Here is a 26,739-nt window from a genome sequence, read left to right as displayed (position 1 = left end):
TAAAGGTCCAAGGAAAACCGACATGGATATACATCTCACACATTAGACTAGCGGTGCCGCCAGAACAGGGAACAGGTGACCAGAAGGAGCTTGATAAGAAATAATTAATTAAATTTTATTATAATTACTTGTGACCTTAAGTGATCACCATGCGTTATATGTCTGTATATCTGCTTTCTGGCGAAGTACAGAACTACCTGATGACACTAACGCTCCTACCACTTTACCTTAGTTATGAATATATGTCATGTACTAACTGGACGAGTTGTTAGATGTGCTCTAGAAGGCCCATACATTCAGAAGGCAGCTTGCCAATGGGCCTCTAACCTTGAATCATTCTGAGTTCGATTCTGTGCTTACTCTGATAATGAGACTAGAATTGTAAAGGAGGCAGGAAACTGCACTACCTATAAGAATGACTTGGTAATGCAACCATTTTGAGGAATGATTTCAACGTACCTACAATGATTGCACAAAGCCCCTGCTCTGAAGCTGTTTCGGGGGATAGTGGTGAATTATGATACCTTAGCACCAAGGGACAGGAATAGATTAGATAACACTACATGCAATGCCAAAACCACTGGTGACCATCCAAATCCTGTCAATGGTACTTACTATGTGTGTGGCCACCAAGCCTGTCAATACCTGTCAGGAGTACCTTTTACAAAGTGAAATCTTTTTTCTGAACCAGATCCATGAAGGGGTTATAATTATCTGGTCTATATAGTACCATCTATGCCTACTCTCTCTCTATATCCAACTGTGTGGGGCTGCTATCGAAGGACTACAGAGTCTGAGCATTTCTGAATTGTAGGGATCCCTGTTCTAGGGACCCGCCAGACTGGCTTATGAGAGCATCAATTGCCTGAGCACTGGAGAAATTGGCTAAATGGTACCAGCTAGGCCATCAATGACATTACTGCCAAATGCTGCAATCCCTACTGTGGCCCTTCAAAGTCGACTTTTGCTGTCTAAGAGAGATGGTACATGTGCCATTATCAGCCAAGAGTTGCATACATGTCACTGATACACCTGAGAACATCACCAAATTAGCTGTCATACTCTGCTAGAAGCAGATAACGTTAGAAAGACTGGGCGGGAGTTACATGGGATTCCATCGTCAACATAGGGACAATTCAGCTGGTTTCAATCTTTACGAGTAATTGTAACATTCCCTGCTATTTGTCATTTTCACTTTAATCTCGTGGCTGAGATCACTCTATGGAACAACACACTACAGAGCAGCTGCCTCCATCATGATCAAACAGCCAACTGTCCTTGATGAAACCATCACAGAGTTTCAGGACTCTGTGCGACTGAAATTCAGTAAGATTTGTATTGTACTTTACAGGACAAAAAGGAGGGAGAAGGAAGTTGCAGCAAGACAAGAATATCCAGGCGAGGATAGACCGTGGATAGCCCAGTCAAGAAAGTTCTTTAAAGAGCATAGCTTCCCTTTGCACAGCAGAGGCCTGAAGATGAGATAAGCAATCCAATGCACACCCAGCAACTAAGGAACAATTGCTTTATGAGCCAAAGTATCATCGGTTGTCAGCTTGTAGCTTCTATTGACTTTTAACACCTCTGTTGTAAATGATGATTGCTTCTGCAAGTAACGAATTGAAATTTACACAATTTACCAAGAGATCAATATCCATATCTGATAAGCCAATTCCCAAAAAAAGCAGTTTTTTGTTCAGACTTCAGAACAGTATGGTAGCAGGGTCCAGGCTGTTCTCCTTGTGCACAAGTAAAATAAATTATGTTTTAGTCATATGTGTGCATGTGTTCAAGGTCCAATTATTTTATTTTATTATCGGCAACGGCAGTAGCAATAACCTAGAAGGAGACATCAAAACCTATAGAGCCTACTCAATCTTTAGCTGCTCTAATGCTTGGAGTCACAAAGTGCACTCAGTGCTACTTTATTCAGTACCTCCTGATGGACTTCTGGTCTTCTGTTGCTGTAGCCCAACCGCTTCAAAGTCCTACACGTGTGTGTTCAGAGATGCTCTTCTGCACACCAGCTGTAACACGTGGTTATTTCAGTTACTGTTGCCCTCCTGTCAGCTTGAACCAGTCTAGTCATTCTCCTCTGACCGCTCTCATTAACAAGGTGTTTTCACCGACAAAGATGCTGCTCAATGGATATTTTATGTTTGTTTTCAACACCATTCTCCTTAAACTCTAAGGACTGTTGTATGTGAAAATCTATGGAAAATCCACAGTTCCTGGGATACTCAAACCAACCTGCCAGGAAACCAATAATCATTCCAAGGTCAAAGTTACTTAGATCACATTTCTTCCCCATTCTGATGATGGTCTGATCAACAACTGAACTTCTTGACCATGCCTGAATGCTCTTATGCATTGAGTTGCTGCAATGTGATTGGTTGATTAGAGATTTTGATTAATGAACAAGCGCACCAGTGTACCTAATAAATTGGCCACTGAGTTTATCTAATTCATTTTGAGCTGTAAATTAGAGGCAGAATCTGATGTTTTATCACAAAATATACAATTAAATATTTATATTCATAGTTTCCAATACTTTGTCCTTTCAATTTCCATGCTATGCAGTGATGTGAGGAATCAAAGGGCAAGAATCTGTCGAGAAATACACTAACATAATTGACAAAGAATTGAAATAACCAAGTTAATCAGTCAAGACAGTTGGGGGTAGGTCGCACTCGTGGATTTGTTTGATACAGTCCATCAGTTTGATCTAATACATCACTGGAACATTTTTTCCTTTGACAAAAAGAGACACAAACAAATCTTGAGCCTCTACTTTTTCTTCAGTCTCTCGGTAACTATTAATTAAATGGAACAAATTATAACAATAGCAGGAAAGGATTTGCTATGCTGAAAAATGCTAAGCAGCTGGCAAGAATTAATTGTCAAATTTATTCCTTTAAGCATATGCAAAAGAATGGATGTGATTTCATGCACTTCCTGCCTTGGCTGCAAAATACTAATTGTAAAATAAATTTTAACACAACTCTTATTCATGATACACTCAAACAAGCTTTTGGGAATATAAAAAGTGTGTGCTGCAATTACAAATAACGTATGCCAGTGGCTATATTTCATTAAGAGTTTGAGGAGATTTGATATGTCACCAATGACTCCAGCAAATTTCTACAAATATGCGTAGAGAGTATTCTAACAAGTTACATAACCACCTGGTATGGAGGAGCCACTGTGCAGAATCGGAAAAAGCTGCAGAGGATTGTAAATTCAGCCAGCTTCATCATGGACACTAGTCTTCCCACCATTAAGGACATCTTCAAAAGGCAATACCTCAAGAAGGCAGCCTCCATCAAAGTTCAAAGTAAATTTGTTATCAAAGTACATTCATATGTCACCATATGTGTAATTTTCTTGTGGGCATTCACAGTAAATTCAAAGAAGCAATAGTATCAATGAGAAACCACAGAGAACAAGACAGACAAGCAGCCGAACTATGAAAATACAAAATGAAAAAAAAACAAACAAAATAATAATTACAAATAAATAAAAAATAAATAGCAAGAACATGAGATGAAGAGTCCTTGAAAGTGAGTTCATAGGTTGTGGGAACAGTTCAGTACTGGGATGAGTTAAGTTGAATGAAGTTATCCCCTCTGGTTCCAGAGCCTCATGGTTCAGGGGTATTTACTGTTCCTGAACCTGGTGGTGTGGGTCCTGGGGTTCCTGCATCTTCTTCTTGATGGCAGCGGTGAAAAAAGAGCTTGCCTGGATGCTGCAGGTCCTTGATGATGGATGTTGCTTTCCTGCAACAGTATTCATGCAGATGCGCTCAATGGTTGGGAGGACTTTCCTGTGATGGATTGGGTTCAAGGCTTTTCTGGCTTTTGTAAGCTTTTCCATTCAAGGCAACCAATCAGTACACTCTACACTGTACATCTATAGAAGTTTGTCGAAGTCTTAGATGGCATGCAGTATCTTCTAAGAAAGTAGAGGTACTGCTGTGCCTTCTTTGTAATGGCTCTAATATGCTGGACCCAGGACAGATCCACTAAAATGATAACACCAAAGGATTTAAAATTGTTGAGCCTCTCCACCTCTGATCCCCTGATGAGGTCCAGCTCATAGACCTCTGGTGTCCTTCTCCTGCAGTCAACCAGCAGCTCTTTGGTTTTGCTGACGTTCAGTGAGAGGGTGTTTTTGTAGCACCATTCAGCCAAATTTTCAATCACCCTCACCATCCAGCATGTGTCCTCTTCTCATTGCTACCATCAAGGACATGGTACAGGAGCCTTAAGACACATATTTAACATTCGAGAAACTGTTTATTCCCCGCCACAGAATTATGAACAGTTGATAAGCTCAGTATTTTGCTTCCTTTCTGCACTAACTACTTACTTTTATATTTTTCTTATTATAACGTATATTATTTATGTGTTGCACCATACTGCTGCCGCAAAACAATGAATTTAATGACTTGTGTCAGGGGTAATAAACCTGATTCCTGATATAATATGACAGTTAAGTAGGCTCATATGTAAACCTCCAAACAGATTTGCTAAAATACATGAAAAGGAAAAGTGTGCTGATGTGGGGTTAGAGTGAGGGCTTCTTTTTCAAAGATACAGCACAGATATGAAAGAATGTTCAGCTTCATCATGCATTTCCAAGATTCATACATTAGGTTTTCTAACATTGTACATCAAACCTGGTCTTCTTCCAAATAAAAATAGAATATTTGGTTAAAGGGAAAAACATCTATAGATATAAAAGAAGCTACAAAAAAAGGAGTGATTACTTGGCCTGATCATTTTGTGCTGGTGTTCATCCCTAAGCCAAAAAAAATACATTTTTTTTTGGCGTGTGCCTGCGTGCATGCGAGTCTGTGTGTGTGCGTGCGTGCACGTCTGCATGTCCATGCGTGCATCTGTGATGATGTCTTTTTCATGGCTTTTACAAGGCGCAGAGCGAGAGAGAGACTGTGTGGTACGCTACTCCTCACACAGACATTTTCACAGTATTTTCCCTTTTATTTTACGAGGTCGAGTTGCGATTTCGACACTCAACCCGGCACGGATGGAAAGCGTACTCGGGGGCGGACCTGACTAGTTTCGAACCTGGGAACCTCTGCTCCCGGGTCCAGCGCCGATGTTGTTGCGCCACCAGCCGGCCCGCAAAAAAAAATATATTCTAACATCTTTTACTCACCCTCCTTCCTGATTCCTTCAAATGATTTTCTGTCATTGCTTTTGAACTAAGAAAAATAAGTTCCTCAAGCTCTTACTTCTCAAGAATTCCCCTAACTTCTGAAATGTTCCATTCCATGTTTAATCTAAGATCAATGTTTCAAATGTAGATTTCATTAGACATGCACCTGCTCTCTGGAACATATCCATACCCAAGACGGCTTGTTTATGAATTACTTTTTATTGGGAGAAGAATATAGCAGAGCATATACTATTTTCTGCATCTCAGTAGTTTCCTACTCAATCTTCCTGGGATGTATCCAATTGGCCCTGACATTTTGTTTTTCATCAGTTTAAGCAATATATCAAATAGTTCCCAACTGCAAATACTTAAAATCAAATAAAACAGAAAATGCTGAAAATACTCAACAGGTCTGACAGCATTCACGGAAAAATTCAGAATGAGAACCACAACCTCCCCACTACCACCTATTCTGATAAAAGCTCCACATATTCTGTTTTCTCTACAGCTACTGCCTGAACTGCTGAGTATTAACATACATAGGGCATGAACCCTCATAGGCCAGATAGCCATTTGCATGATGCTTAACAGCGCCTGCAACCTGGAACAAATTCCTGTTGCTGCCTGCAAGGATTTGCATATTCTCCCCGTGAAACCATGGGTCTCCTCCAAATGCTCCAATTTTCTCCACATTCCAAAGACACTACTAAGGGTTTCTAAGTTATGGGCATAGTAAGTCTGCACTGGAAGCATGGTAACCTATGTGGGCTTCCCCCAGCACTTTCTTGGACTATGTTAGTCATTGACATAGACGATGCTTTTCACTGTACAGTAAGTTTAGATAAACATGCGACAATATTATTTGAAGATTAACTTTATTTAAGAACTGAATCTTATTTTCAGCATTTGTGCTTCATTGAAGGTTTTCCTTTATTCATAGCTATGCTGCTTAGCTTAATCTCAATTGCTTCGGACTCACCTCCTTTCTTATAACGATCCTATTTGAAAAAAAATCAATGGCCAAATTAATTAACAAGTCAATCGTCCATACTTTCCAGTGGTCCCATCTTCCATATGGAGGAAGCAGTTCTTTTAAGTCTAACGAACACGTGGAATGTCTTGGATACACAATCAGAATCAAGTTTATTATCACTGAGCATGTTGTGAGATTTGTTATTTTGTGCAGTAGTACAGTGCAATACATAAAAAAAAATTATTACCATTAGTTGCAGTAAGAAATAAAGTAGTGCAAAAAGAGAGCGAAAAGTGAGGTTGTGTTTATGGGTTCAAGCCTGTTCTGAAGCCTGATGGCAGAGGGGAAAGCAGCTGTTCCTAAAACACTGAGTATGTGTTTTTAGGTTCCTGTACCTCCTCCCTAATGGTAGTAATGAGAAGAGGGCATGTCATGTATAGGGAGAGTCCTTAATGATGGATGCCACCATCAAGACCATAAGAACCAAGAAATAAATTAGGGCATTCAGCCCAACAAGTTTCTCCACCATTCCATCGTGGCTGATTTATTATCCCTCTCAACCCCATTCTCCTGTCTTCTCCCCATAACCTTTGATGCCCTTACTAATCAACAATGTATCAGCTTCTGCTTTAAATATACCCAATGACTTGGCCTCCACAGCCGTCTGTAGCATGAATTCCACAGATTCACCATATTCTGGCTAAAAAAATTCCTCTCCTCTGTTCTAAACAAATTCTGAGGCTGTGCCCTCTAATCCTGGACTGACACCCTATGGGAAACATCCACTCCACATTCACTTTATCTCGGCCTTTCAAAATTCAATAGATTTCAGTGAGACAAATTCCCTCACTCTTCTAAATTCCGGTGAGTACAGGCCCAGAGCCATTAAATGCCCCTCAACCTCTTCTGGACCCTCTCCAAGGCCAGCACATCTTTTCTCAGTCAAGAGGCCTAAAACTGCTCACAGTATGGACTGATCAATACCTTATAAAGCCTCAGCATTACGTCCACACTTTAATATTCTAGTGCCCTCAAAATACATGCTAACATTGCATTTGCCTTCCTTACTACCGACTCAACCTTCAACTTAACCTTTAAGGAAACCTACAAGGCGACTCCTAAGTCCCCTTGCACCTCCAATTTTTGAATTTCCTCTTCATTTAGGAAATAGTCTACAACCTTATTTCTTCTACTAAAGTGCATGAATATATACTTCCCTACACTAGTTAATCTGCCACTTCGTTGCCCATTCTTCCATTCTGTCTAAGTACATCTGAAGACTCTCTCAACACTAACTGCCCCTCCACCAACCTTCATATTACCGCAAACTAGGCAACAAAGCCATCAATTCCTTCATCCAAACCATTGCCACACAACATGAAAAGAAGCAGTCCTAACATTGACCCCTGCAGAACACCATACATTTCCAGCAGCCAACCAGAAGAGACACCTTTATTCCCACTTTTTACCTCCTGCCAGTCAGCCAATCTTCTATCTATGCTAGTATCTTTTCTGTTAAAGATAAAACGGGCATTCATCTTGCTAAGTGGCACCTTGTCAAAGGCCTACTGAAAATACAAGTAAACAACATCCACTGGCAAACCTTTGTGTGTCCTACCTGATATTTCCTAAAAGAAATCAAAAAGCTTTGTCAGGCAGGATTCCTCCTTAAAACCATGCTGACTTGAGCCTATTGTCTCATATGCCTCCAAATCTCCCAAAACCTCAACATTAATAATGGACTTCAACATCTTTCCAACCACTACAGTCAGGCTCAAAGCGAGCATAAAATGCATTCAGATCATTGGGGAGAAAAGCAACACAGCTATTTATGATGTTAGTTTTTGCCTTGTAGGAGGTGATTGCCTGTAAACCCTGCCATGGCTGCCATGCATTCAATTTCAACTCGAACTTCACATGAAATTGCTTTTTCAATACAGCCCTCATTCTGCAATTGTCACTTGTGTTCTATCAACATTGTCTATCTTATGGTCGTGAACAATTTGCAGATATGATATTAGCATCTAAGAAGTTTTTAGATGGAGTCATAGAGTTATAGACATCTAAGAATGCAAGTGATGAATGGATAATGAGCAGGCAGATGAGATTTAGTTTAATTTGGCACAGACCTTATGGGCCAGTGTTAATGTATGAGGAGTATTATTTTGGTTCTGGGCGTGTACTCGCTGGAGTTTAGAAGAAAGAGAAGGGATCTCATTGAAACCTATCAAATATTAAAAGGCCTGAATATAGTGGACATGGAGAGCATGTTTCCTATAGTGGGGAAGTCCAGGACCAGCACGCACAGCCTCAGAATACAAGGTCATCCATTTAGAACAGAGATAAGGAGGAATTTCTCCAGCCAGAGGGTGGTGAATCTGTAGAAACCAAGTGACTGGGTGCATTTAAGGTGGAGTCTAATAGGTTCTTGACTAGGAAGGGTGTCAAAAGTTACAGGGAGAAGACTGGAGAATCGGTTTGAAAGGAGTAATAAATCAGCCATGAAGGAAAAGCTGAGCAGACTAAATGGAACTGAAAGGCTTAATTCCGCTTGTATGTCTTATGACCAAAGGGCCTGTTCCTGAACTGAACTGTTCTATGTTCTATGTTCTAAATTACCAGAGTGAACAAATACATTGTGATTGATACTTATAAACAAAAAAAATACACTGCGGTCGCTCACCCATAATGAGAAATCACTTTGTTAAATTCATTCTTCCTGTGTGGATAGAATAAAGGTCAACTTTTCACCAAGCTTCTCATGTTTAACACATTCACCCACTGTCAGATAATGAGAGATGGACAAAATTGCACTGTTCCCATGGTGCAGACTATTAGGATCCTTCAATTTAAAACACTTCTTCCCCATTAGAGTACTAATTATTAAACAAAACTATCAATAGTGCACACTTCTTCCACAATCCTATTAGAATCACGTAAAAATAAATTCCTTTCTTATTCCAATATTCCATTAACCATAAACTTATAGTTAATATACAGTACATTCCAAGTTTAATTTAAAATGCACTTTAAGAATCAGTTTTTAATATCAATATACTCTCTTCACTGCTGACTGCATAATGATTTTTGGAAACTAGACGAATGTGGGGGTTCAGAGAAAGGAAGAAAAGCTATTTAGGAAGAATTACTGAGCCAAAGGAAACTGAATTATCAACAGATATGGTCATTAAGCAAGGTCATTCCAGCAACTAAGTTACTTTTAATAGTGTATGTAAATTCAGTTCAGTTACACAATCTGACTTGGTAACTCATTTAAGCCAAGTCCCCTAATGAGCTCATGAGAAATGGGGAAAAACAAACACAATGAAGGAATGTGTTAAAGCTAGGTAACTGCTTTAAAATATTGTCACTAAATACATTTAAGATATTGGTGCTAATATATTATTAAAAATGTAACAGTTAATATATTTGTTATGATTAGGTGGTGCTTATATTGTATCATAGAGTTGGGAACCAATGAGACCAGCAGGAATTTACCCCACAGATAACATAAAAGTTCACAGTTCAATATAAATTTATTATCAAAGTGTGTATATGTCACCGTGTACTAGCTTGATACTCATTTTCTTGTGGGCAATCACAGAAGAACAAAAGAATACAATACAATCAATGAAAAACTACACACAAACAGAGAAGGACAAACAACCAATGCTCATAAGAAAACAAACTGCAAATTACGAAAAAAAAAGACCAGAATCAGGCTTAATATCCCCGGCACATGTCGTGAAATGTGTTGACTGTGCGGTAGCAGTACAAAGCAATACATAACAGAGAAAAAACTGTGAATTACAGTAAGTAATTCCTTAAAGTATTTATAGCCAGGGGTGGTAATGGGGACAAGCTCCCACTACCTATTAAATGCACCTCAAATAGCCTCTGACAACCAAGTCCAACTTCTGGCCTTCACATGTGGCTTAGCTACCAAGCCCGGAGGAACTGTTTCTACTGACAAGACAAGGGGCTAAGGCAGGTTACTGGTGTCTTAAAACCAGTCATTTCCGGCAGTTGGGCTCATCAGCCGTGGTTGGCAGCTCATCGGGGAGAAGGAAAACTCTGATCTCAAACACCTCTACCTTGCAGCTATGCCCACTTATGGGGAAGGCTTTGGGAGTAAACCCAAGGGAAAAGTCCAAGTCTTGAGTCCTTAAGGCAGTCCTACATTGAGGTCAATGCTGACTGGCAACTCCTGTGATACTGTCGGTACCAAAGTGTATCAGTCTCTGCCATTCCTTTGGATTCATCAGATGTGTGAAAAGGGGGAGTTTGCTACATGGGCAATAGCTTGCTCTCCATATCGTACTGCCCTGGCTTGTGAGTCTAGATAGCTAGTGTAGGGCTCTCAGTAACACTAGATGGACTGTTAACTGTTAATCGCTTATTATCAAAATGGCTTCTCTGAAGTGTTATATTAAAATGGCCTCTTGTACTGTTAACTGCTGAGCAAGGGGTTCTCTGTTACAGAAACGTTTGGGTTATACAATGTGATAATGGAAATTGTATTCATCTGTTAGCCAATGGAAGTCATGTTCTATTATCTTGTATATGTGTGCTGAGTTGAGGAGCACGGGCTTTTTCGGGAGGTGAGCAGAGAAGATGGACATGTGGGGAACAGTCAGCGGTTCCAGAGCGGCAGATACCGGACCTCGGGGGTTCGGATGGTGGCCGGAGTTCCAGAAGGACGTTGTGGATGGAATCGGAGGCATGAGCTCCAACGTATTAAAATATTATGTGCACAAGACTGATAAGTTACTTATGTGGCACCTTTTCTTTTAGTTGTTGCTACTAACCCATCACCAAAATTTGCTATAAAGTATAATTCTTTACTCGCACTTTGTATACTGTTTCATATTTGTGCCGTGGCTGATCATTGGGCAACTCACACCGTATCCGCACCAAAGCATTTGCACTGTTTGGTGGGGACGACGGCTATTCACCCTAGGCAATGGGAGTCAGTGGAGGCAAAGTCCATTACACTAGGACACAATATTCATGGTCAACTCTGACCAACAGAGGCCTCAGACTGAGACAGGATATATATATATATATATTAGTTAAATTAGTAGTGCAAAAATAGAAATAAAAAAGTACTGAGGTAGTGTTCATGGGTTCAACATCCATTCACAAATCAGACAACAGAGGGTAAGAAGCTATTCCTGAATCATTGAATGTGTGCCTACACACTTCCTCATCTCCATCCTGATGGTAGAAATGAGAGCAAGGCATGACCTGGGTGATGGAGTTCCTTAATGACAGATGATGCCTTTTTGAGGCATCTCTCCTTGAAAATATCCTGGATACTATGGAGGCTAGGGCTCAAGATAAAGCTGACTAAGTTTACAACTCTCTGCAGCTTACTTCAATTCTGTGCAGTACCCCCCACCCTACCAAACGGAGATGCAGCCAGTTAGAATGCCCTCCATGGTACATTTGTAGAAATTTGAATGTTTTTGGAGACATACCAAATCTTCTCAAACTCCAAATGAAATATAGCTGTTGTCGTGCCTCCACTCAGCCATCCTCATAGTCAAAACACTATCAATTTTGTTTTCTTCCGGGATTGCTGGAAATGTTATTCTGGTCCCCTGGATACCCCAAGATAATCATGGAGTTTGAACTCCTCTGCTCCATCACTAATCAAAAATCACCATATTTTCTTAGGTAATTAGCAATTGGTTTCTTATTGCCACATATAGCAAGACACTGCGAAAAGCAATTTAAAGATTAAAAAGATTAAAGGTTAGTTTTATTTGTCACATGCATATCAAAACATCAAAATATACAGACAAACGCGTCAAATCAAATCAGTGAGGGTTGTGGGTCAGCCCGCAAGAGTCTCCATGCTCTAGCACCTACATAGCACCCACAACTTACCAACCCTAACCTGTATGTTTTTGGAACATTGGAAGAAACCAGGGCATAGGGAGAAAACCCACATGGTTACAGGGAGAATGTACAAACTTCTTAGACAGCAGCAGAAATCAAACCTCAATCAGTGATTGCTGGCATTACATTATCCACTACTCGACCACACCACCCTTGGGACTCAAAGGGCCAAGGAGGACTGTTTATACATTAACTATTGCCAACATAATTGGCAATATTGCTGTTTTCCTCTCCAGTCCTGATGAAGAGCCTGGGCCCAAAAAGTCAACTGCTTATTCCTCTCCATAGATGTTGCCTGACCTGCTGAGTTCCTCCAGCATTTTGCGTGTTACTCTGATAATGTTGCTGCAATCTTCGACAAAGTCTACCATTTTGCAAATGATTATGTTTTATTAGAAACAAGGTTAAACATTTCATATGCTTTATTAACTGGCTTGGAAGATGTTCTTAATATATGAGAGAAGTTTACAAAGAAAAGTTGTCAGTGGGAACAGTCAATTCAAAGTAAATTTATTATCAAAGTACATATAGTCATAGCCATACTTTATTGATCCCGGGGGAAATTGGTTTTTGTTACAGTTGCACCATAAATAATAAATAGTAATAGAACCATAAATAGTTAAATAGTAATATGTAAATTATGCCAGTAAATTATGAAATAAGTCCAGGACCAGCCTATTGGCTCAGGGTGTCTGACCCTCTAAGGGAGGAGTTGTAAAGTTTGATGGCCACAGGCAGGAATGACTTCCTATGATGCTCTGTGCTGCAACTCGGTGGAATGTATATGTCACCATATACAACTGTGAGATTCATTTTCTTGCAGGCATTCTCAATAAATCCATAGAAAGATAACCATAATAGAATCAATAAAAGACCGCAGCAACTTGGGTGTTCAACCAGTGTGCAAAATACAAAATGAAAGAAATAATAATAATAAACAAATAAGCAATAAATATTGAGAACATATGATGAAGAATCCTTGAAAGTGAGTTAATTGTGGGAACATTTCAAAAGAGGGGCAAGTGAAGTTGAGTGAACAGCTTGATAGTTGAGAGGTAATAACTGCCCCAGGACCTGGTGGTGTGAGCCCTGAGCCTCCTGTACCTTCTTCCTAATGGCAGCATTGAGAAGAGCGTAGGCCCTGAGTGGTGGGGGTCCCTAATGATGGATGCTGCTTTCCTGCGACAGCGTTTTGAGTAGATGTGCTCAATGGTGGGGAGGGCTTTATCCATGAAGGACTCAGCCATATCCACTATTTTTTGTTGAATTTTCCGTTCAAGGGCATTGGTGTTTCCATACCAGGCTGTGATGCTCTCCACTACAAATCTATAGAAGTTTCTCAGTTTTAGACATCACACCGAATCTTCAGAAACTCCTAATTAGAGGTGCTGCCACGCTTTCTTCACAATTGCACTTAAGCACTGGACCCAGGACAGGTCTTCCGAAATAAACACACCGAGGAAATTAAAATTGCTAACCGTTTCCACCTCTGATCCTCTGAGTAGGTCAAATTATCTACTTCAGAATTACTCAGCAGAAATTTAACCTTCCTTCTTTACCTTTTCAGCAACAGTATTGTAGGCCCTTAGTCATGCTTTGCTCCACAACTGAAAACATCGTCCCTGTACCCACTCTATCACAACTTTTCATCATCTTAAAGACTTCTTTAGGTCACCCTCAGCCCCTATGCACAAGGGAAAAGAGATCCAGTCAGTTCATCCCTTCCTAATGTGTGTACCGTCATATTTCTGGTATCATTCCAAGTTCTATTTTCAGCCTCTCAAAGTCAGCTTTTCTCCCCAGTAGGTGAAACTGCTTTTCATCATATTCATGCCATGTTTTATTGCCATCTTAAAGTGCACTAAATTATGATCATTAAAGCTAAAACATTCCCCTGCTATTATAACTTTTATCTGCTCTGGTTCACATTCCATCATTAGATCCAATAGCAAATCCTCTTATGTTCAACTTGTTGCATACTTGAACTTGGAAGGAATTTGGTACATATTGATGGAACACTATTTTATCTTCATCTTTCTTTTACCTGAATGTTCCTAATTTGTCTATATGTTTCTTCCTCTGACTCTCCAGAACAGCTGAAGGTCTCTTCAATCACATCCATAAGTGAGATTGAATCTTTATCAGTCTGTGCAGTCTATTTTTGTCTTCCTGATAGCAATCCCTTCAGTCGTTATGCCATCCTTAATAAGTACTGCTAAATCACATCTCCTTTCTTGCTGCTTTCTTTATTAAATATGTTATACCCTGCAATGTTTAATTCCCAATCCTAATTTTTCCTGCGGCCAAATCACAGTAATTCTTTCTACATCTGGTTCCTTCCAATGCATGGTTGCCTCCAGTTCCAGTGTCTTATATTAGGCACGAGGTGGATTGCTTTATAAACAGTTTATAACACATTTCAATATGCTCATTTGCTGTAAACCCCATCTCCACCCCCCCAACAATTTTTATCGGAATCAGATTTATTATCACTGACATATGTGGTGAAATCTGTTATTTTGCGACAGAAGTAAATAGAATCAGAGTCATAAAGCCATAGAACACTACAGCACAGGAACTGGTCCTTCAGCCTATCTAGTTCACGCTGAACTATTATTCTGCCTCGTCCCATCGACCGTAGCCCTCCATAACCCTCCCACCATGTACTCATCCAAATTTGACTTAAATTTTGCAATCGAACCCCTATCCACCACTTCCACTGGGAGCTCACGCCACACTCATGTCACCCCCAGTGAAGAAGTTCCCCTTCAGCTTCCCCTTAAATATTTCTCCTTTCATCCTTAACCCATGACCTCTAGTTCTAGTCTCACGCAACCTCAATGGAAAAAGCCTACTTGTTTTACCATATCTATAACCCTCATAATTTTGTATACCTTTGTCAAATCTCCCTTTATTCTCCTACACTCCATGGAATAAAGTCTTAATATATTTAACCTTTCCTTATAACTTAGGTCCTCAAGTACCAGCAACATCCTTGTAAATTTTCTCTGCACACTTTCAAATTCATTAATATCTTTCCTGCATGTAAGAAACCAGAACTGCTCACAACACTCCAAATGTGGCCTCACTAACATCTTATACAACTTTAACATAACATCCCAACTCCTGCACTCAATACTTCGATTTATGAAGGCCAATGTGCCAAAAGCCCTTTACAACCCTATCTACCTAAAGTACAATACATAAAAATACTGTAAGTTACAATAAGAATATATAAAATAATTCAAAAAGAGAACAAAATGGTGAAGTAGTGCTCATGGGTTCCTGGACCATTCAGAAATCTGATGGCAGAGGGGAGGAAGCTGCTCCTAGAACTCCAAGTGTAGGTCTCCAGTTGCCTTTACCTCCTCCCTGATAGGAGTAATGATGACATGTCCCAAATGATGAGGGTCATTAATGACGGATGCCATCTTCTTGAGGCACCAACCTTTGAAGGTGTTCTCGGTGATGAGGACAGTTGTGCTTGTGATGGAGCTGGCTGAGTCCATAACCATCTGCAGCCCCTTTTGGTGGGTGTTCTCCCAACTCCCCCTTCCTGAAGCCAACAAACAATTATTTGGTCTTGTTGACATTGAGTGCAAGATTGTTGTTGCGACACCACTGGACCAGCCAATCTACTGTATCTCACTCCTGTACACCTCCTCAGATTCTGCCAAAAAGTTGTGTCGTCAACGAATTTATAGATAGCATATGAGCTGTGCCTCTCCACATGGTTATGATTGTAGAGAGAGAAGGGCAGTGGGCTAAATATGCACCTTTGAGGTGCATCCTGTTGATTGTCAATGAGGAGATGTTATTTCCTATCCGTACTGACTGTGGTCTCCTGATAAGGTAGTCAAGGATTCAGTTGCAGAGAGACGTATAGCGGCTTTGGTTTTGAAGACTGTGTTTTATTATTGAGGTTATAATGGTATTGAACCCTGTGATGTAATCAATAAACAACAGACTGATACATGTATTGCTATAGCCTACATGCTCCAAAGCCAAGTGAATAGCCAGTAAGATTGCTTCTGCTGTAGTCTTGTTGTGACAGTAGGCTGATTGCAGTGGGTCCAGGTTCTTGCTCAGGCAGGAATTAATTCTAGTCATGACCAATCTCTCAATGCACTTCATCAGAGTAGATGTGAGTGCAACATTTTAAAGCAGCTCATTTTGCTTCTCTTAAGTCATACATCCTCCCCCAGCCACCCAATTTTCCCTCACCTGTCCTCACCTATTGTTGCCAGCATGTAGTCCTTCTCCTGCCACCGTCTTATTATGGCATCTGTCCCTTCCTTTCCAATCCTGATAAAGGGTCTCAGCCTAAAACATCAACTGTTTAATCCCCTCCATGGAAATATTTGCTTGCTGCTTAACTCCCCAGTCATCAAATTTTCTGTTCTTATTCTAACTTAAACACTTCCAGCCATGGATATCTCATATTATCCAACCAGAGCCTAATTTTTACTCAGTCCTTTAGCCCTTACAACATCACTTTGACACCAGTCACAGATCACAGGCGAGAATGCAGCTACAATGCTTTTCACACCCATTGCTTCTGATACCGATTAAGCCCAGTTTGGTTATGAACAAGGCAGTCAAATGAGCAACAAATACAGAACATGCTGGAGGGCACGCAGAAGATCAACCAGCCTCCAAGTGGAGAGGCAGACAGTCAAAATTCCAGTTCAGGAACCCTTCAAATGATCAGAAATGTGAGAAGACAGCGATGTTGCAGAAAGGGAGGAGTAGAGAGAACAGAAACACCAGCTATCAGGGTAACAACTACTTTAGGAGGTAGCATTTAGAGGCAGGAAAGAAAACAAATTTGAACAGAAAGGTACAAGCACACCTGTGGAGAGAGAGAAAAAAAGTGTGGTTAACTGAAATTATTCAATTCAATATTGAGTCCTTTAGGTTGAAATATGCCTTCTCATCATTTCATCAAGTTTCTGAGCAGTTCATGAACCCATAAACACTCTTTATATTATGCTAAAATAACTCATTATTCCTCTTTTGAAATACTTACACTCAGTGTCCACGTTATTGGGTAGACTGGAAAACCTGCTCGTTAATGCAAATATCTAATCAGCCAATCAATCCATAAAAGCATGCAGACATGGTCAAGAGGTTCAGCTGTTGTTCAGACCAAACATCCGGATAGGAAAGAAATGTTATCAAGTGACTTCGACCATGCTGGTGCCAGAAGGGGTGATTTGAATATCTCAGAAACTGATCTCCTGGGACTTCCATGGACAACAATCTCTAGAGTTTACAGAAAATGGTATGAAAAAAACATCTAGTGAGCAGCACCTCTGTGGGAGAAAACACCTTGAGAGGTCAGAGGAAAATGGCCAGACTGGTTCAAGCTGACAGAAGGGAGATACTAACTCAAATAAGCATGTGTTACAACACTGGTGTAAACAAGGGCATTTCTGTACACACAACACATTGAACCTTAAAGTGGATGAACTACAGCTGCAAAGACCACAAAACATATAGGAGGTACCTTTTAAAGTAGCCACAGAGTGTACGTTTTGATGTCTCGATATACCTGTGACAAATAAAGCTAATCTCTCTTTATTTTGGTTTGGAGATGTGGAGAACAGGACAGAGGTGCAGGAAACAGAGGAGATATGATTGAGCAATCAGAGCTGTACTGGACAGGCCATCTCAAGGGAAATCATAAAAATCTGTCCATTGTCTATCCTTCCAAGAATTCATCCACAACACATGTCCAACTAAGTGGAAGTTTGTTCAAAACAGAGTGAAGCTGTAAATACCACATCATGTCCATCACCATACATGTGTATCTCCAACCCCAGAAAACAACTGTAATATTACTGGCTTCATTAATGAGGCAAAATGTAATAACATTTAAAACTGCAATATCTTAACCAGAAACTCCAACTGACCAAGCATCCACCAGCTGCAGCTTGCAGCTCAGGATGCAAACAAGGAACCCTTAGGAGGCAGTGATCATAATACGACAGAATTCACCCTGTAGTTTGAGAGGGAGAAGATAAAGTCAAATGTATCAGTATTACAGTGAACTAAAGGGAATTACAGAGGCAGGAGAAAGGAGCTAGCCAAAGTTGTGGCAACAAATTGCACAGATCCAGAACCCTCTGGCAAAAGAAATTCCCTCTCATCTCTGTTCTAAATGGATGTCCTTCTATTCAGAGGCTATGCCCTCTGGTCCTCGACTCTCTTACTATTGGAAAATATCCTCTCCACATTCACTCTATCCAGGCCTTTCAATATCCAAAAGCTTTCAATGAGATACCCCCTCATTCTTCTAAACTCTAGTGAGCACAGGCCCAGAGCTATCAAATGCTCCCCATACATTAACCCTTTCATTCTCAGGAAAATTCTCACAAACTTCCTCAAAATTCTCTCCAATGTCAGCACACCCTTTCTCAGATAAGGGGCCCAAAACTGCACACGATACACCAACTTGGTTCCAACCAATGCCTTGTAAAGCCGCTAAGAGCCTGCAGATACTGGAACCTGGAGCAACAAACAATCTGATAGAGAAACTTAGTAGGTCAGGCAAGGAATTGTTGAGTTTAATGGTCAAACCCTGCATCAAACAATTCCTTTCTCCCAACAGATGCTGCCCAAACTGCTCAGTTTCTCTAGCAGATTGTTTGCAGCTGCCACTTATATTTTACAAGACAGAATGATTTATAGTTCTGTGGGGTGGGTGTTGTTAACTTCCCTTTGGCAATGTTAGTTCCAACCATTCACAGGGAATCTATGTGGTTCTGATGCTGGATTCCAGCAGCAAATGTGAAACAAAAGTTCATGCTCTCCTTCTTAATGCACCTGAGAGTATCTGATTACCACAGGCCTTGCAGCCTGAAGGGCAAATGAGGGTGCATTATAGCAAATCAGAGAGTACAGATTAGGATACCAGCCTAGAGTAAAAGTGAGGCTGAATAAACAGGCTCAACTTTCTAAATATCCATAAGTAAACCTCCCAGAACAAACTTTAAATACTAGCTCTTCACAACAACCTACCAGGAATAAGCACATTTTCTGGCATTACGCATGACAAAGGATATGCATTAAAAGGAAAGTGTTACTTCAGTCAATTCGAATTGCAAAACATGTCCAGAAATGCAGAGACTACCCTCCCCAATCCCGGTGGAGGTACCTCAACCTGTGCAGACAGTTCCATTTTCTGTTTCTCTTTTCTCTCAAGCGATTGTTTCAGCTCTCCTACTTCAGACCGGATAGCATCTTCATTCAGCTGTGCCCTGAGCTCCAAAATCTGCTTTTCCAGCACCTGCTTCTCAAGCTCGGATCTTGCAGCCACTATAACACAAGACATTGAACGTTTAGCAAGGTGGAAAAATGAAGGAAGGGGAAAGAGCAAATCAGAATCTGTATCAAAAAACCTTCTCGATATTGGTGACCAATGATCTAGGACTTATTTCTGAAGCAAATCTCTGATTTATTTTAAGATTGAAATCTATAATGAATGGCCTTCAAGCATTTAACCCTTAAAGCAAATGAGTTTGAAATTTGAAGGATCATAAGAGACTATAGATGTTGGAATCCAGAGTAACAAGCAACCTGCACAAGGAACTCAGTGGGTTAAACATCTGTGTGGGGGGGGGAAGGATATGCCAACATATTGGGTCAAAACTTAGTATCAATCTTGCCTTATTTCTTGGATGGTGCTGAAAATCTTGAGAATTGTTGGAGGTGCATTCACTTAGGCAAGCAGAAAGTGGTCCAGCACACTCCTGACATGTGCCTCATGGATTCTAGACAAGCACTTCAATTACCAAGGTATAGAAGGGCTACAGGCCAATTGCAGATAAATTATACTGTTATACTTAAACACAATGGTCAGCACAGACACAAAGAACTGAAAGGGCCATTTCTGTGCTGTACAACTCTATGACAACGCACACAAAATTCTGAAGGAACTCAGCAGGTTAGGCAGCACCCATGATGAAGAATAAACAGTCAATGTTTCAGGCCAAAACCCTTCATCAAGTCACTTCATCAACAGGTTGAATTTCTCCAGCATTTTGTGCATGCTGTTCTGGATTTCCAGCATCTGCATAATCTCTTGTGTTTATAACATAGGACACATCATGGTTGGATCCTCCTAGTGAACCATCTCTCAGCCTCTTCCAGTGAAATAGTATTTAATTTGGACGCAATCTTCTTTCATTCTTCTAAAATTCACTGAACACAGGTGTAATCCATTCAGTATCTACAGTCCCACAGACAACAATCCTATCATTACAAGCAACACACATAAAAGTTGCTGGTGAACGCAGCAGGCCAGGCAGCATCTCTAGGAAGAGGTGCAGTTGACGTTTCAGGCCGAGACCCTTCGTCAGGACTAACTGAAGGAAGAGTGAGTAAGGGATTTGAAAGTTGGAGGGGGAGGGGGAGATCCAAAATGATAGGAGAGGACAGGAGGGGGAGGGATAGAGCCAAGAGCCGGACAGGTGATAGGCAAGAGGGGATACGAGAGGATCATGGGACAGGAGGTCCGGGAAGAAAGACAAGGTGGGGGGGACTCAGAGGATGGGCAAGGGGTATGTTCAGAGGGACAGAGGGAGAAAAAGGAGAGTGAGAGAAAGAATGTGTGTATAAAAATAAGTAACAGATGGGGTACGAGGGGGAGGTGAGGCATTAGCGGAAGTTAGAGAAGTCGATGTTCATGCCATCAGGTTGGAGGCTACCCAAACGGAATATAAGGTGTTGTTCCTCCAACCTGAGTGTGGCTTCATCTTTACAGTAGAGGAGGCCGTGGATAGACATGTCAGAATGGGAATGGGATGTGGAATTAAAATGTGTGGCCACTGGGAGATCCTGCTTTCTCTGGCGGACAGAGCGTAGGTGTTCAGCAAAGTGGTCTCCCAGTCTGCGTCGGGTCTCGCCAATATATAAAAGGCCACATCCTCCCTTACCACCATTCAGGGCCCCAAACAGTCCTTCCAGGTGAGGCAACACTTCACCTGTGAGTCGGCTGGGGTGATATACTGCGTCCGGTGCTCCCGATGTGGCCTTTTATATATTGGCGAGACCTGACGCAGACTGGGAGACCGCTTTGCTGAACACCTACGCTCTGTCCGCCAGAGAAAGCAGGATCTCCCAGTGGCCACACATTTTAATTCCACATCCCATTCCCATTCTGACATGTCTATCCACGGCCTCCTCTACTGTAAAGATGAAGCCACACTCAGGTTGGAGGAGCAACACCTTATATTCCGTCTGGTTAGCCTCCAACCTGATGGCATGAACATCGACTTCTCTAATTTCTGCTAATGCCCCACCTCCCCCTCGTACCCCATCTGTTACTTATTTTTATACACACATTCTTTCTCTCACTCTCCTTTTTCTCCCTCTGTCCCTCTGAATATACCCCTTGCCCATCCTCTGGGTCCCCCCCCCTTGTCTTTCTTCCCGGACCTCCTGTCCCATGATCCTCTCGTATCCCTTTTGCCTATCACCTGTCCGGCTCTTGGCTCTATCCCTACCCCTCCTGTCCTCCCTATCATTTTGGATCTCCCCCTCCCCCTCCAACTTTCAAATCCCTTACTCACTCTTCCTTCAGTTAGTCCTGACGAAGGGTCTCGGCCTGAAACGTCGACTGCACCTCTTCCTACAGATGCTGCCTGGCCTGCTGCGTTCACCAGCAACTTTTATGTGTGTTGCTTGAATTTCCAGCATCTGCAGAATTCCTGTTGTTTGCCTATCATTACAAGAGTCAGTCTGACATTCCCTCTACAAAAGGTGCATTTCAACAGGGAAGGAGACCACAAGTTCACACAATACTGCAGGTGTGATTTGACAAAGGCACTATAAAATTATAACAAAGTGTCCTAACACCAAAATCTTGTTGTCTTAAGGCAATGACTATTCATGAGCAGACTCAATAATTAAATGGCAGAACTGTCCTTGTGGTACATGCCTTCAGGCTTTTGTATCTTCTACCCAATGGGAGAGGGGAGAGAATGTCTGGGATGGGGGTAGTTTTGATTATGCTGGCTGATGACCTGAGGCAGAAAGAAATATTGACAGAGTCTATAGAGGAGAGGCTGGTTTGTGTGATGTGTTGAACTGTGTCCACAACTCTCTACAATTTCTTGTGGTCACATAGCAGCTGCCATACCATATAACCATATAACAATTACAGCACAGAAACAGGCCATCTCGGCCCTTCTAGTCCGTGCCGAATGCTTACTCTCACCTAGTCCCACCAACCTGCACTCAGCCCATAACCCTCCATTCCTTTCCTGACCATATACCTATCCAATTTTTCTTTAAATGACAACATCGAACCTGCCTCAACCACTCCTGCTGGAAGCTCTTTCCACACAGCCACCACTCTCTGCGTAAAGAAGTTCCCCCTCATGTTACCCCTAAACTTTTGCCCTTTAACTCTCAACTCATGTCCTCTTGTTTGAATCTCCCCTACTCTCAATGGAAAAAGCCTATCCACATCAACTCTATCTATCCCCCCTCATAATTTTAAGTACCTCTATCAAGTCCCCCCTCAACCTTCTACGCTCCAAAGAATAAAGACCTAACCTGTTCAACCTTTCTCTAACTTAGGTGCTGAAACCCAGGTAACATTCTAGTAAATCTTCTCTGTACTCTCTCTATTTTGTTGACATCTTTCCTATAATTTGGTGACCAGGACTGTACACAATACTCCAAATCTGGCCTTACCAATGCCTTATACAATTTTAACATTACATCCCAACTCCTATACTCAATGCTCTGATTTATAAAGGCCAGCATACCAAAAGCTTTCTTCACCACCCTATCCACATGAGAATCCACCTTCAGGACATGATGCAACAGTATTCCTAGATCACTCTGTTCTACCGCATTCTTCAATGCCCTAACATTTACCATGTATGTCCTATTTTGATTAGTCCTACCAAAATGTAGCACCTCACACTTATTAGCATTAAACTCCATCTGCCATCTTTCAGCCCACTTTTCTAACTGGCCTAAATCTCTCTGCAAGCTTTGAAAACCTGCTTCGTTATCCACAACGCCACCTATCTTAGTATCATCTGCATACTTACTCATCCAATTTACCACCCCATCATCCAGATCGTTAATATATATGACAAACAACATTGGACTCAGTACAGATCCCTGAGGTACACCACTAGTCACCAGCCTCCAATCTGACAAACAGTTATCCACCACTACTCTCTGGCATCTCCCATGCAGCCACTGTTGAATCCATTTTACTACTTCAATATTAATACCTAACGATTGAAACTTCCTAACTAACCTTCCATGTGGAACCTTGTCAAAGGTCTTACTGAAGTCCATATAGACAACACCACTGCTTTGCCCTCATGAACTTTCCTAGTAACCTCTTCAAAAAATTCAGTAAGATTTGTCAAACATGACCTTCCACGCACAAATCCATGTTGACTGTCCTAATCAGACCCTGTCTATCCAGATAATTATATATATAACATCACTAAGAATACTTTCCATTAATTCATCCACCACTGACGTATAACTTACAGGCCGATAATTGCTAGGTTTACTCTTAGAACCCTTTTTAAACAATGGAACAATATGAGCAATACGCCAATCCTCCAGCACCATCCCCGTTCCTAATGACATTTGAAATATTTTTGTCAGAGTCCCTGCTACTTCTACACTAACTTCCCTCAAGGTCCTAATGAATATCCCGGAGACTTATCCACTTTTATATTCCTTAAAAGCACCAGTACTTCCTCTTCTTTAATCATCATAGTTTCCATAACTCCCCTACTTGTTTCCTTTACCTTACACAATTCACTATCCTTCTCCTTAGTGAATACCGAAGAAAAGAAATTGTTCAAAATCTCCCCCATCTCTTTTGGCTCCGCACATAGCCGGCCACTCTGATTTTCTAAGGGACCAATTTTATCCCTCACTATCCTTTTGCTATTAATATAACTGTAGAAACCCTTTGGATTTATTTTCACCTTACTTGCCAAAGCAACCTCGTATCTTCTTTTAGCTTTCCTAATTTCTTTCTTAAGATTCTTTTTATTCTTTATATTCCTCAAGCACCTCATTTACTCCATGCTGCCTATATTTATTATAGATATCTCTCTTTTTCCGAACCAAGTTTCCAATATCCCTTGAAAACTATGGCTTTCTCAAACTTTTAACCTTCCCTTTCAACCTAACAGGAACATAAACATTCTGTACCCTCAAAATTTCACCTTTAAATGACCTCCATTTCTCTATTACACCCTTCCCATAAAACAAATTGTCCCAATCCACTCCTTCTAAATCCTTTCGCATCTCCTCAAAGTTAGCCTTTCTCCAATCAAAAACCTCAACCCTGGGTCCAAACCTATCATTCTCCATAATTACATTGAAACTAATGGCATTGTGATCGCTGGACCTAAACTGCTCCCCAACACAAACCTCTGTCACCTGACCTATCTCATTCCCTAACAGGAGATCCAACACTGCCCCTTCTCTAGTTCGTACCTCTATGTATTGCTACAAAAAACTATCCTGCACACATTTTACAAACTCCAAACCATCCAGCCCTTTTACGGTATGGGCTTCCCAGTCTATGTGTAGAAAATTAAAAACTCCCACAATCACAACCTTGTGCTTACTACGAATATCTGCTATCTCCTTACAAATTTGCTCCTCCAATTCTCGCTCCCCATTAGGTGGTCTATAATACATCCCTATAAGTGCAACTACACCTTTCCCATTCCTCAATTCCACCCAAATAACCTCCCTAGACGAGCCATCTAATCTATCCTGCCAGAGCACCGCTGTAATATTTTCTCTCACAAGCAATGCAACACTTCCCCCTCTTGTCCCTCCAATTCTATCGCACCTGAAGCAACGAAATCCAGGAATATTCAGTTGCCAATCACACCCCTCCTACAACCATGTTTCACTAATAGCTACAACATCATATTTCCAGGTATCAATCCATGCTCTAAGCTCATCCACCTTTCTTACAATGCTCCTAGCATTAAAATAAATGCATTTAAGAAATTCTCCACCTCTTACTCTCTGTTTATCACTAACGGTGCAAACAACTTTACTCTCTTCTTTTTCTTCCTTCTCCCCTATATCCATTCCTACACCCTTGTTCCCAAGTAGTTATGCTACGGGACAGAATGGTTTCTATGGTGCATCAATTAAATTGGTTAGGGTTGACAGGACATGCCAAATGGGATTCCACCTGTCACATCCCAAATATCTAACTGTAAGTTGACCCTTCTGTGAGAGAGAATACTGTAATAGATGCTGGGCAGACTTGAGAATATAAAATGGGATTGATAAAGACTCAGTGGTCATTTTATAAGGTATTAATAAAGCAGCCACTGAGTGTATGCTTGTGGCCATCTGCTGTTGTAGCCTATTTACTTTGACGTTCAATATGTTGTGCATTAGAGATGTTCTTCTGCACACAACTGCTGTAGCACATGCTTATCTGAGTTACTGTCGCCTTCTTGTCAGCTTGAATCAATCTGGCCATTCTCCTCTGACCTCTCTCATTAACAAGGTCCTCTTGCTCAAAGAATTGCCGCTCACTGTTTGTAGTTACCCTTCAACCATCAGAGTCTTGAACCAGAGGGAATAACTGCATTCAACATCACTTGCCCCATCACTGAACTATTCCCACAACCTATCGGCTCACTTTCAAGGACTCCTCATCTCATGTTCTCAATACTTAATGCTTGTTTGTTTGTTTGTTTGTTTATTTATCTATTTATCTATTTATTTATTTATTATTAATTAGCAGATGTACAGGTGTTCCCAATAAAGTGGCCACTGTGTAGGATTAGTGCCTAATAACCAGCACAGACTTGACTGACCATTGGGTCTATCGTCATTCTACACCTTTCTATGATTTTATTTACTTAAACTCATATAGTAACACAGTACTGAAACAGGTTCTTCAGCCCATCTGCTTCATGCTAACTCCAGCATCCCCTACCAGTCCCAATTACCCACGCTTGACCTACAAACTGCCAAGCCCTTCCCTTCTATGTACTAATCCAAACACCTCTTAAATGTTGCAATGTAATCACTTTGACCCCTTCCTCTCTCAGCTCATTCCAGGTAGTCACTATGCTCTGTGTAAAGAAGTTACACGGCTAATCTTGTTAGATCACTTTTAAATCTTACCTTTATTGGTGCCCTCCAGTTTTGAACTTTCTAACACTGAGGAAAAGACTATGACCATTCATCTAATCCATGCCCCTGGAGTAATAAATTGCTCCAATTTCCTCCCACATTCCAAAAATATACAGGCTATGGCATGCTTTGTTGGCATCGGAGGCATGGTGACACTTGCAAGTTGCCTCCAGCACATCCTTGGACCGTGTTGCTCGTTGATGCAAAAATTATGCATTTCACTGTTTGTTTCTGTGTACATGTGACAAATAAAGCTAATATTTAACCCTCCACCTCTGCACTCAGTTTATACAGATCAAGTTATTACATAGTACATTGAGGTATAGTAAGGTGCAACGATAACACAGCAGAACAAGATGGAAAAGCTTCCAAAAAAGTGCAGTGCACATAACAATGTGGAGGCTTTAGAGAGGGAGCATAGGCGGTTTACCAAGATGCTGCCTGAAGAGGCCAGACAAGCTGGGGCTGTTTTCTGCAGCACAATGGAGGCCAAGCAGGGATTTATAGAAGTTTTC

General features: G+C 41.1%; 1 protein-coding gene across 6 annotated transcripts in view; it reads right to left on the bottom strand.

Annotated features, from left to right (window-relative positions):
• LOC140205546 (centrosomal protein of 128 kDa) overlaps window positions 1-26,739 on the bottom strand; it is a 642,143-nt gene that overhangs the window by 443,684 nt on the left and 171,720 nt on the right. For all 6 annotated transcript variants that reach the window (XM_072273171.1, XM_072273204.1, XM_072273166.1 and 3 more), the window contains one exon: window positions 19,215-19,375. In XM_072273171.1, coding sequence (XP_072129272.1) covers window positions 19,215-19,375 — 161 coding nt within the window. The remainder of the gene's footprint in view (window positions 1-19,214; window positions 19,376-26,739) is intronic.

This window comes from Mobula birostris, chromosome 1 (assembly GCF_030028105.1).
Source record: "Mobula birostris isolate sMobBir1 chromosome 1, sMobBir1.hap1, whole genome shotgun sequence".
Taxonomy (NCBI): domain Eukaryota; kingdom Metazoa; phylum Chordata; class Chondrichthyes; order Myliobatiformes; family Myliobatidae; genus Mobula; species Mobula birostris.
The sequence above is the reverse complement of the archived record's forward strand: the minus strand, read 5'-3'. Positions and strand labels throughout refer to the sequence as shown.